General features: G+C 46.7%; 1 protein-coding gene across 9 annotated transcripts in view; it reads left to right on the top strand.

Moving 5' to 3' along the window:
* Positions 1–13053, top strand: part of ezh1 (enhancer of zeste 1 polycomb repressive complex 2 subunit) — a 182131-nt gene that overhangs the window by 12936 nt on the left and 156142 nt on the right. For all 9 annotated transcript variants that reach the window (XR_005941287.1, XR_005941288.1, XM_041173292.1 and 6 more), the window contains 3 exons: positions 4229–4320; positions 4868–5063; positions 5190–5476. Coding sequence is in view for 7 of the 9 variants with exons in the window: in XM_041173292.1 (XP_041029226.1) it covers positions 4229–4320; positions 4868–5063; positions 5190–5476 (575 nt within the window). In the remaining 2 variants the exon portion in view is untranslated. The remainder of the gene's footprint in view (positions 1–4228; positions 4321–4867; positions 5064–5189; positions 5477–13053) is intronic.

Raw genomic sequence — 13053 nt, 5'->3', positions numbered from 1 at the left:
GACAGAGACTGTCCACATTAAACTGAGCAAATGGACAAAATGACAGTAGATCAATGGAAGATGTTTAAAAAAATAATTTCATGTGACACAGAACCAGTTTATACCTCTAAAGGACAAGAGTTCGAATTGTCAAAATGGCCAGCCACGGACAACTAAAGAGGTAAGAGACAACAAAACCTAAAGAAATAGCGTACAGAAATAAAAAAAGTAGCACCAGACGCTGGTGAATGGAAGAGACATAAGGAGCAGCAAAGGTTGACAAAACAGATAGTAAGAGCTACAAAAAGGAAGCTTGCATGGAGCATCAAAATCAACACAAAACGGTTTTCAGTTATATTGGAAAAAGAGGGTGGGCAGCAGTCATGGGCCCCTTGAAAACTGATAATGGCGATATTGTTAACGAAAATAAGGAAATGATGGACATGTTGAATAATTACTTTGCCTCAGTATTTACAGTAGAGGTCAGCATGCCGACACTCCAAGGAAACTAATAATGTATCAGGGACTCAACATAATTATTCTAAGCAAAATAACAGTAATGAGAAAATGATGACACTGAAGAATACTGATTCACCAGGACCAGATGCTTCCTATGCCAGGATTTTAAAGGAAGTCGGTGAGAATTTTGTAGTTGCCCCTACTATAATCTCCCAAATTCTTTCAATTCGAGAATTGTTCCTTTAGATGGGGAAATTGCTGTCACTCCGCTATTTGAGAAAGTTGAGTGAGGGAAAAACAGGGAGTTATAGACCAGTTAATCCAACTTCTGCTGGGGAATTACAAGATTCCATATGAAGGAAATAGTGAATGAGCACCTTGAAAACTTCCTGACCGGAGAGAACCAGCTTGGATTCATAAAGGTTAGGCCAATGCCCGATGAACCTAATTGATTTATTTGAAGAGATGATTCAACTAATGGATAGGGAAATGTCTATGGGTGTTATTTATATGGATTTCAAAAAGGCAAATGGTGAAATCCCACACAAGATACTGTTAGTTAAAGTTGGAGCCCATGAAATTCAAGGCAAATTATTGATCTGGTGAGGACATTGAAGGGCAGGAGATAGAGAGTAGTTGATACTGGGCAGGCAGTCTAATTGGCAGGATGTTTTTTTAAAAATTCATTCCTGGGATGTGGGTTTTGCTGGCTTGGCCGCCATTTTTTGCCCATCCCTAGTTGCCCTTGGGAAGGTGGTGGTGAGCTGCCTTCTTGAACTGCTGCAGTCCCTGTGGTGTAGGTGCACCCACAGTGCTGTTAGGGAGGGAGTTCCAGGATTTTGACCCAACGACAGTGAAGGAACAGCGATATATTTCCAAGTCAGAATGGTGAGTGGCTTGGAGGGGAACTTCCAGGTGGTGGTGTTCCCATCTATCTGCTGCCCTTGTCCTTCTAGATGGTAGTGGTCGTGGGTTTGGAAAGTGCTGTCGAAGGAGCCTTAGCAAGTTCCTGCAGTGCATCTTGTAGATGGTATACACTGCTGTTACTGTGCGTCAGTGGTGGAGGGAGTGAATGTTAGTGGATGGGGTGCCAATCAAGCGGGCTGCTTTGTCCTGGATGGTGTCAAACATCTTGAGTGTTGTTGGAGTTGCACTCATCCAGGTAAGTGGAGAATATTCCATCATACTCCTGACTTGTGCCTTGTAGATGGTAGGCAGGCTTTGGGGAGTCAGGAGGTGAGTTACTCCCCACAGGATTCCTGGCCTCTGACCTGCTCTTGTAACCATAGTATTTATATGGCTAGTTCAGTTCAGTTTCTGGTCAATGATAACCTCCAGGATGTTGATAGTGGAGGATTCAGCGATGGTAATACCACTGAATATCACAGGGAGATCTTAGATTCTCTCTTGTTGGAGATGGTCATTGCCTGCACTTGTGAGGTGTGAATGTTACTTGCCACTTATCAGCCCAAGGTTGGATATTGTCCAGGTCTTGCTGCATTTGGACATGGACTGCTTCAGTATCTGAGGAGTCACAAATGGTGCTGAACATTGTGGAATCATCAGAGAACATCCACAGTGCTCACCTTATGATGAAGCAAGGTCATTGATGAAGCAACTGAAGATGGTTGGGCCTAGGACACTGCCCTGAGGAACTCCTGCAATGATGTCCTGGAGCTGAGTTGACTGACCTCCAACAGCCACAACCATCTTCCTTTGTGCTAGGTATGACTCAACCAGTGGAGAGTTCTCCCCCTGATTCCCATTAACTCCAGTTTTGCTCGGGCTCCTTGATGCCACATTCAGTCAAATGCTGTCTTGATGTCAAGGCCAGTCACTCTCAGCTCACCTCATGTTTGAACCAAATCTGTAATGAGACCAGGTGCTGAATGGCCCTGGCAGAACCCAAACTGGGCGTCAGTGAGCAGGTTATTGCTAAGCAAGTGCTGCTTTATAGCACTGTCACCGACACCGTCCATCACCTTGCTGATAATCAAGAGTGGACTGATTTGGCAGTAATTGGCCGGGTTGGATTTGTTCTGATTTTTGCGTGCAGGACATACCTGGGCAATTTTCCACATAGCCAGGCAGATGTCAGTGTTGTAGCTCTGTCTATTGCATACTGCTTCTGATGTTTAGTGTACAAATGGTCCTGTGTTGTAGCTTCACCAGGTTGACAGCTCAGTTGTGTAGGTGCCATTGCTTTCCCGTGTGAGTCTGTGTGTTAGCCTAACATCTGTCAAAGGGAAAATGTTAGAAGCCATTATTAAAGATGTTATAGCAGGGCACTTAGAAAAATTCAAAGCAATCAAGCAGAGTCAACATGGTTTTGTATAAGGGAATCATGTTTAACCAATTTATTGGAGTTCTTTGAAGGAGTCACATGTGCTGTCGATAAAGGGTGGATGTACCGTACTTAGATTTTCAGAAGGTATTTGATAAAGTGCCACATTAAAGGTGTTTGACCATGATAGAAACATAGAAAATAGGAGCAGGTGTAAGTCATTTGGCCCTTCGAGCCTGCTCCGCCATTCAGTATGATCATAGGCTAATCTTCTATCTCAATGCCGTACTCTTGTGCTCTCCCCATACCCTGCAGAAAATAAAAGCTCATGGTGTAGGGGATAGCATGTTGGCATGGTAGAAAACTGACCAGCTAACTGGAAGCAGAGAGTTTGCATAAATGGGTCTTTTTCTGGTTGGCAGGATGTGACGTGTGATGTGCCCCAGGAATCAGTGCTGGGACCTCAACGTTTTATAATTTATATAAATGACTTGGATAAAGGGACCGAAGGAATGGTTGCTAAATTTGCTGATGACACAAAGATAGGTAGGAAAGTAAATTATGAAGAGGATGTAAGAAGACTACAGTGTGACAAAGATATGCTCATTGAGGGGGCAAAGATCTGGCAAATGAAGTACAATGTGGGCAAATGTGTAATTGTCCATTTTAGCAGGAAGAATAAAAAAGAAGCAAATTATCTAAATGGTGAGAGATTGCAGAGCTTTGAGATTCAGAGGGATCTGGGTGTCCTAGTGCATGAATCACAAAAGGTTAGTATGCAGGTACAGCAAGTAATTAGGAAAGCTAATAGAATGTTATCATTTATTGTGAGGGGAGTTGAATATAAAAGTAGGGAGGTTATGTTTCAGTTATACAGGGCACTGGTGAGACCACAGCTGGTGTAGTATGTACAGTATTGGTCTCCTTATTTAAAGAAAGATGTAAATGTGTTAGAAGCAGTTCAGAGAAGGTTTACTAGACTAATGCTAGAAATGGGTGGGTTGTCTTGTGAGGAAAGGCTGGACAGGTTAGGTTTTTATGCACTGGAGTTTAGAAGAGTAAGTGGCGACTTAATTGAAACCTTTAAGATCCTGAGGGGTCTTGACAGGGTGGATGTGGAGAGAATGTTTCCTCTTGTGGAAGAATCTAGAACCAGGAGTCATTGTTTAAAAATAAAGGGTCACTCATTTAAGACAGAGATGAGGAGAAATTGTTCCTCTCAGAGGGTCGTGAATCTTTGGAACTCTCTTCAAAAGGCGGTGGAAGCAGAGTCTTTGAATATTTTTAAGGCAGAGCTAGATAGATTCTTGATAAATAGAAAGGTTATCGGGGGAGGTGGGAATGTTGGGTTGAGGTTACATTCAGATCAGCCACGATCTTATTGAATGGCGGAGCAGGCTCGAGGGGCTGAGTGGCCTACTCCTGCTCCTAATTCATATGTTTGTCTGTTGGGTAGGTCCTATGCTCATGCAAAGGCCTGTTACAATATAATTCTTACTTTTGCAGCTTTCCATGCGACACCAAATATGTACAAGAGGAAAAATAAAGAGATATTGGTGGAAACGACACCTTGCGGCCGGGACTGCTTCATGTTGCTGGTGAGAAAGGATTTTATTTTAAATGCTGGGAGTTAATCTGAGCAAATACATGGCCATGCAACAAGGTCAATGTCCACTCTTGCAGGATCCATGGAGTCTATCACTCTATGGTCACTGTGTGACTGGTGCTGTGGTCCTACCCAGTCTGTCAGAGCTTTGGGATTGATTATGTGGCAAAGGTAGAGGAGAGGTGGGCCAGGGGACGAATGAGATGAGGGGAGGGGAGAGGTGAGAAGGAGGGATGGGGAGGTATGTGAAGGAAAGAAAGGAAGAACGGGAGGGGAAAGAGGAGAGAGATGTGGGGAAGGGAGAAGGGTGAGAAGAGTGGAGGGGGAGAGGAGAGCTTGGAGAGAAAGGGAGGAGGACAGGAGAAGAGTGCAGAGGGGAAGGGAGGGTGGAAGGGTGGAGGGGGAGGGCAGGAGAGGAGCGGACAGGGTTTGATGCTGGAGCCCTCTCTCCAGTTGGGTTTGCCGAGTTGCTGCCTGATTCTGATGTTGGGTTTGGGGTGGATACTGATCCTGACCTTCTTCCCAATTCTTGGGTACAGGATGGAGCCAAGGAGTTTTCTGCCTCTCTCTCCACCATTCCAAACAAAACACGGGCAAAACGGAGCACAGGACGGCGGAGAAAACATCACCATAGTAACTGGAACCAGCCCAGTGGCTCCTGCATTGCCATCATTGAGATGAAAGATGGCGACAGTGACCGGGAATGCAGTGGCGAAAATTCCCAGAGCTTCTCGGGTAAGTTGTCAACCCAGCCAGCTCCACCCAGGGCCAACACCCCATGCAGCCTCTGCCGAGGATATAAACCCACTGAACTCCACGATCAGATTCCATCCTGTAACTCCATCAACATTTGTGTTGCAGATTTGTCAGAGGGAAGTTCCCGGAGTCAAACACCAGTCAAAATGAAGCCAATGGCTGGAACGTGTGAGGCAGAAGATGTCTGTGAGACCCCAGGTCCGACCGAGACCTCTGGCACAAGTGAGACTCCTGGGCAGAGTGAGGGTCCTGAATTGGATGAGTACAATCCAATCGCAGAGCAGGTCACCTGGATTAGCGCCGAGGAATCGCTCTTCCGTGTATTGCATGGAACTTATTTCAACAACTTCTGCTCCATTGCCAGATTGATGAAAACCAAGAGCTGTAGACAGGTCAGGAGAGTGTGCACGGGAACAGTTACTGATCTGTAGACAGGTCAGGAGAGCATGCATGGGAACAGTTACTGATCTGTAGACAGGTCAGGAGACTGTGCATGGGAACAGTTCTGATCTGTTCACAGGTCAAGAGAGTGTGCACGGGAATAGTTACTGATCTGTAGACAGGCCAGGAGGGTGTGCGCAGGAATAGTTACTGATCTGTAGACAGGTCAGGAGTATGTGCACAGGAACAGTTACTGATCTGTAGACAGGTCAGGAGAGTGTGCATGGGAACAGTTCTGATCTGTTCACAGGTCAAGAGAGTGTGCACGGGAATAGTTACTGATCTGTAGACAGGCCACGAGGGTGTGCGCAGGAATAGTTACTGATCTGTAGACAGGTCAGGAGTATGTGCACAGGAACAGTTAATGATCTGTAGACAGGTCAGGAGTATGTGCACAGGAACAGCTACTGATCTGTGGACATGTCAGGAGTATGTGCACAGCAACAGTTACTGATCTGTAGACAGGTCAGTGGAGCGTGCACAAGAACAGTTACTGATCTGTAGACAGGTCAGGAGAGTGTGCACAGAAACAGCTACTGATCTATACACAGGTCAGAAGAGTGTGCATGGGAACAGTTACTCATTTATAGACCGGTCAGGAGTATGTGCACAGGAACTGTTACTGATCTGTAGACAGGTCAGGAGAGCATGCACAGGAATAGTTACTGATCAGTGGACTGGTCAGGGGTATGTGCACAGGAACAGTTACTGATCTGTAGACAGGTCAGGAGTATGTGCACAGGAACAGTTACTGATCTGTAGACAGGTCAGGAGAATGTGCACAGAAACAGCTACTGACCTGTTACAGACAGGTCAGGAGAATGTGCACAGAAACAGCTACTGATCGGTAGGTCAGAAGAGTGTGCATGGGAATGGTTACTCATTTATAGACCGGTCAGGAGAGTGTGCACGGGAACAGTTACTGATCTGTAGACAGGTCAGGAGAGTGTGCACAGGAACAGTTACTGATCTGTAAACAGGTCAGGAGAGTGTGCACAGGAACAGTTACTGATCTGTAGACAGGTCAGGAGAGTGTGCACGGCAACAGTTACTGATCCGTAGACCGGTCAGGAGAGTGTGCATGGGAACAGTTACTCATTTGTACACTGGTCAGCAGTATGTGCACAGGAACAGTTACTGATCTGTAGATACCTCAGGAGAGTGTGCGCCGGAGCAGTTACTGATCAGTAGACAGGTCAGGAGAACGAGCGCAGGAATAGTTACTGATCAGTAGACTGGTCAGGAGAGCGTGCACGGTAACAGTTACTTATCCGTAGACAGGTCAGGAGAGTGTGCACAGGAACAGTTACTGATCTGTAGGCAGGTCAGGAGTATGTGCACAGGAACAGTTACTGATCTGTAGACAGGTCAGGAGAGTGTGCATGCGAACAGTTACTGATCTGTAGACTGGTCAGGTGTATGTGCACGGGAACAGTTACTGATCTGTAGACAGTTCAGGAGGGTGTGCGCAGGAATAGTTACTGATCTGTAGATAGGTCAGGAGTATGTGCAAAGGAACAGTCAATGAACTGTAGACAGGTCAGGAGTATGTGCACAGGAATAGCTACTGATCTGTAGACAGGTCAGGAGCATGTGCACAGGAACAGTTACTGATCTGTAGACAGGTCAGGAGTATGTGCACGGGAACAGTTACTGATCTATTGACAGGTCAGTGGAGCGTGCACAGGAACAGTCACTGATCTGTAGACAGGTCAGGAGAGTGTGCACAGAAACAGCTACTGATCTGTAGACAGGTCAGAAGAGTGTGCACAGGAACAGTTACTCATTTATAGACCGGTCAGGAGTATGTGCACAGGAACAGTTACTGATCTGTAGACAGGTCAGGAGAGTGTGCATGGCAGCAATTACTGATATGTAGACAGGTCAGGAGAGTGTGCACAGGAACAGGTTCTGATCTGTAAACAGGTCAGGAGAGTGTGCACAGGAACAGTTACTGATCTGTAGAAAGGTCAGGAGAGTGTGCACGGGAACAGTTACTGATCTGTTGACAGGTCAGGAGAGTGTGCACGGGAACAGTTACTGATCTGTAGACAGGTCAGGAGAGTGTGCACGGGAACAGTTACTGATCTGTAGACAGGTCAGGAGAGTGTGCACGGGAACAGTTACTGATCTGTAGACAGGTCAGGAGAGTGTGCACGGGAACAGTTACTGATCTGTAGACAGGTCAGAAGAGTGTGCATGGGAACAGTTACTGATCCGTAGACGGGTCAGGAGACTGTGCACAGGAACTGTTACTGATCTGTAGACTGGTCAGGAGAGTGCACAGGAACAATTACTGATCTGTAGACAGGTCAGGAGAGTGTGCACGGGAACAGTTACTGATCTGTAGACAGGTCAGTAGAGTGTGCATGGGAACAGTTACTCATTTGTAGACCAATCAGGAGTATGTGCACGGGAACAGTTACTGATTTTTAGAGTGTTCAAGAGAGCGTGCACAGGAACAATTACTGATCTGTAGACCGATCAGGAGTATGTGCACAGGAATAGTTACTGATCTGTAGACCGATCAGGAGTATGTGCACAGGAATAGTTACTGATCTGTCGAACGGTCAGGAGTATGTGCACAGGAACAGTTACTGATCTGTAGACTGGTCAGGAGTATGTGCATAGGAACAGTTACTGATCTGTAAACAGGTCAGGAGAGTGTGCACAGGAACAGTTACTGAACTGTAGACCGATCAGGAGTATGTGCACAGGAACAGTTACTGATGTGTAGACCGGTCAGGAGTATGTGCACAGGAACAGTTACAGATCTGTAGACAGGTGAGGAGACTGTGTACAGGAACTGTTACAATCTGTAGACTGGTCAGGAGAGTGTGAATGGGAACAGTTACTCATTTATAGACCGGTCAGGTGTATGTGCACAGGAACAGTTACTGATCTGTAGACAGGTTAGGAGAGTGTGCACAGGAATAGCTACTGATCAGTAGACAGGTCAGAAGAGTGTGCATGGGAACAGTTACTGATCCGTAGACAGGTCAGGAGACTGTGTACAGGAACTGTTACAATCTGTAGACTGGTCAGGAGAGTGTGCACAGGAACAGTTACTCATTTGTAGACCGGTCAGGAGTATGTGCACAGAAACAGCTACTGATCGGTAGGTCAGAAGAGTGTGCATGGGAATGGTTACTCATTTATAGACCGGTCAGGAGAGTGTGCACGGGAACAGTTACTGATCTGTAGACAGGTCAGGAGAGTGTGCACAGGAACAGTTACTGATCTGTAAACAGGTCAGGAGAGTGTGCACAGGAACAGTTACTGATCTGTAGACAGGTCAGGAGAGTGTGCACGGCAACAGTTACTGATCCGTAGACCGGTCAGGAGAGTGTGCATGGGAACAGTTACTCATTTGTACACTGGTCAGCAGTATGTGCACAGGAACAGTTACTGATCTGTAGATACCTCAGGAGAGTGTGCGCCGGAGCAGTTACTGATCAGTAGACAGGTCAGGAGAACGAGCGCAGGAATAGTTACTGATCAGTAGACTGGTCAGGAGAGCGTGCACGGTAACAGTTACTTATCCGTAGACAGGTCAGGAGAGTGTGCACAGGAACAGTTACTGATCTGTAGGCAGGTCAGGAGTATGTGCACAGGAACAGTTACTGATCTGTAGACATATCAGGGGTATGTTCACGGGAACAGTTACTGATCTGTAGACAGGTCAGGAGAGTGTGCATGCGAACAGTTACTGATCTGTAGACTGGTCAGGTGTATGTGCACGGGAACAGTTACTGATCTGTAGACAGTTCAGGAGGGTGTGCGCAGGAATAGTTACTGATCTGTAGATAGGTCAGGAGTATGTGCAAAGGAACAGTCAATGAACTGTAGACAGGTCAGGAGTATGTGCACAGGAATAGCTACTGATCTGTAGACAGGTCAGGAGCATGTGCACAGGAACAGTTACTGATCTGTAGACAGGTCAGGAGTATGTGCACGGGAACAGTTACTGATCTATTGACAGGTCAGTGGAGCGTGCACAGGAACAGTCACTGATCTGTAGACAGGTCAGGAGAGTGTGCACAGTAACAGCTACTGATCTGTAGACAGGTCAGAAGAGTGTGCACAGGAACAGTTACTCATTTATAGACCGGTCAGGAGTATGTGCACAGGAACAGTTACTGATCTGTAGACAGGTCAGGAGAGTGTGCATGGCAGCAATTACTGATATGTAGACAGGTCAGGAGAGTGTGCACAGGAACAGGTTCTGATCTGTAAACAGGTCAGGAGAGTGTGCACAGGAACAGTTACTGATCTGTAGAAAGGTCAGGAGAGTGTGCACGGGAACAGTTACTGATCTGTTGACAGGTCAGGAGAGTGTGCACGGGAACAGTTACTGATCTGTAGACAGGTCAGGAGAGTGTGCACGGGAACAGTTACTGATCTGTGGACAGTACAGGAGAGTGTGCACAGGAACAGTTACTGATCTGTAGACAGGTCAGGAGAGTGTGCACGGGAACAGTTACTGATCTGTAGACAGGTCAGAAGAGTGTGCATGGGAACAGTTACTGATCCGTAGACAGGTCAGGAGACTGTGCACAGGAACTGTTACTGATCTGTAGACTGGTCAGGAGAGTGCACAGGAACAATTACTGATCTGTAGACAGGTCAGGAGAGTGTGCACGGGAACAGTTACTGATCTGTAGACAGGTCAGTAGAGTGTGCATGGGAACAGTTACTCATTTGTAGACCAATCAGGAGTATGTGCACGGGAACAGTTACTGATTTTTAGAGTGTTCAAGAGAGCGTGCACAGGAACAATTACTGATCTGTAGACCGATCAGGAGTATGTGCACAGGAATAGTTACTGATCTGTAGACCGATCAGGAGTATGTGCACAGGAATAGTTACTGATCTGTCGAACGGTCAGGAGTATGTGCACAGGAACAGTTACTGATCTGTAGACTGGTCAGGAGTATGTGCATAGGAACAGTTACTGATCTGTAAACAGGTCAGGAGAGTGTGCACAGGAACAGTTACTGAACTGTAGACCGATCAGGAGTATGTGCACAGGAACAGTTACTGATGTGTAGACCGGTCAGGAGTATGTGCACAGGAACAGTTACAGATCTGTAGACAGGTGAGGAGCGTGTGCACAGGATCAGTTACTGAACTGTAGACAGGTCAGAAGAGTGTGAATGGGAACAGTTACTCATTTATAGACCGGTCAGGTGTATGTGCACAGGAACAGTTACTGATCTGTAGACAGGTTAGGAGAGTGTGCACAGGAATAGCTACTGATCAGTAGACAGGTCAGAAGAGTGTGCATGGGAACAGTTACTGATCCGTAGACAGGTCAGGAGACTGTGTACAGGAACTGTTACAATCTGTAGACTGGTCAGGAGAGTGTGCACAGGAACATTTACTGATCTGTAGACAGGTCAGGAGTATGTGCACAGGAACAGTTACTGATCTGTAAACAGCTCAGCAGAGTGTGCACAGGAACAGTTACTGATCTGTAGACAGGTCAGGAGAGTGTGCACGGGAACAGTTACTGATCTGTAGACAGGTCAGGAGAGTGTGCACAGGAACAGTTACTGATCTGTAGACAGGTGAGGAGAGTGTGCACAGTAACAGTTATTGACCTGTAGACAGGTCAGGAGAGTGTGTGTGGGAACAGTTACTCATTTGTACACGGGTCAGCAGTATGTGCACAGGAACAGTTACTGATCTGTAGATACCTCAGGAGAGTGTGCACTGGAACAGTTACTGATCAGTAGACTGGTCAGGAGAGCGTGCACGGGAACAGTTACTGATCTGTAGACAGCTCCGGAGAGTGTGCGCGGTACAGTTACTTATCTGTAGACAGGTCAGGAGAGTGTGCACAGGAACAGTTACTGATCTGTAGATACCTCAGGAGAGTGTGCGCTGGAACAATTACTGATCCGTAGACAGGTCAGGAGAGTGTGCACAGGAACAGTTACTGATCTGTAGACAGGTCAGGAGTATGTGCACAAGAACAGTTACTGATCTGTAGACAGGACAGGAGTATGTGCACAGGAACAGTTACTGATCTGTAGACAGGTCCGAAGTATGTGCACGGGAACAGTGACTGATCTGTAGACAGGTCAGGATTATGTGCACAGGAACAGTTACTGATCTGTAGACAGGACAGGAGTATGTGCACGGGAACAGTTACTAATCTGTAGACAATGGCAGGAGTATGTGCACAGGAACAGTTATTGATCAGTAGACAGGTCAGGAGAGCGTGCATGGGAACAGTTACTGATCTGTAGACAGGTCAGGAGTCTGTGCACAGGAACAGTTACTGAAATGTAGACAGGACAGGAGTATGTGCACAGGAACAGTTACTCATCTGTAGACAGGTCAGGGGTATGTGCACGGGAACAGTTACTGATCTGTAGGCAGGTCAGGAGTATGTGCACAGGAACAGTTACTGATCTGTAGACATGTCAGGATATGAGCACAGGAACAGTTACTGAAATGTAGACAGGACAGGAGTATGTGCACAGGAACAGTTACTCATCTGTAGACAGGTCAGGGGTATGTGCACGGGAACAGTTACTGATCTGTAGGCAGGTCAGGAGTATGTGCACAGGAACAGTTACTGATCTGTAGACATGTCAGGAATATGAGCACAGGAACAGTTACTGATCTGTAGACAGGACAGGAGTATGTGCACGGAAACAGTTACTGATCTGTAGACAGGTCAGGAGAGTGTGCACAGGAACAGTTACTGATCTGTAGACAGGTCAGGAGAGCGTGCACAGGAACAGTTACTGATCTGTATCTACCTCAGGAGAGTGTGCACAGGAACAGCTACAGATCTGTAGATAGGTCAGGAGTATGTGCACGGGAACAATTACTGATATGTAGAGAGGTCAGGAGTGTGTGCAAAGGAACAGTTACTGATCAGTAGACAAGTCAGAAGAGTGTGCGCTGGAACAGTTACTGATCTGTAGATAGATCAGGAGTCTGTGCACAGGAACAGCTACTGATCTGTAGGCAGGTCAGGAGTATGTGCACAGGAACAGTTACTGATCTGTAGACATATCAGGGGTATGTTCACGGGAACAGTTACTGATCTGTAGACAGGTCAGGAGTATGTGCACAGGAACAGTTACTGATCTGTAGAATGGACAGGAGAGTGCGCATGGGAACAGTTACTGATCTGTAGACTGGTCAGGTGTATGTGCACGGAACAGTTACTGATCTTTAGACAGTTCAGGAGGGTGTGCGCAGGAATAGTTACTGATCTGTAGATAGGTCAGGAGTATGTGCACAGGAAAAGTCACTGAACTGTAGACAGGTCAGGAGTATGTGCACGGGAACAGTTACTGATCTGTAGACAGGTCAGGAGAGTGTGCACGGGAACAGTTACTGACCAGTAGAAATGTCAGGAGAGTGTGCACGGGAACAGTTACTGATCTGTAGACAGGTCAGGAGAGTGTGCACGGGAACAGTTCCGGATCTGTAGACAGCTCCGGAGAGTGTGCACGGTACAGTTACTTATCTGTAGACAGGTCAGGAGAGTGTGCACAGGAACAGT

The sequence above is a fragment of the Carcharodon carcharias genome, chromosome 23 (assembly GCF_017639515.1).
Source record: "Carcharodon carcharias isolate sCarCar2 chromosome 23, sCarCar2.pri, whole genome shotgun sequence".
Taxonomy (NCBI): Eukaryota; Metazoa; Chordata; class Chondrichthyes; order Lamniformes; family Lamnidae; genus Carcharodon; species Carcharodon carcharias.
The sequence above is the reverse complement of the archived record's forward strand: the minus strand, read 5'-3'. Positions and strand labels throughout refer to the sequence as shown.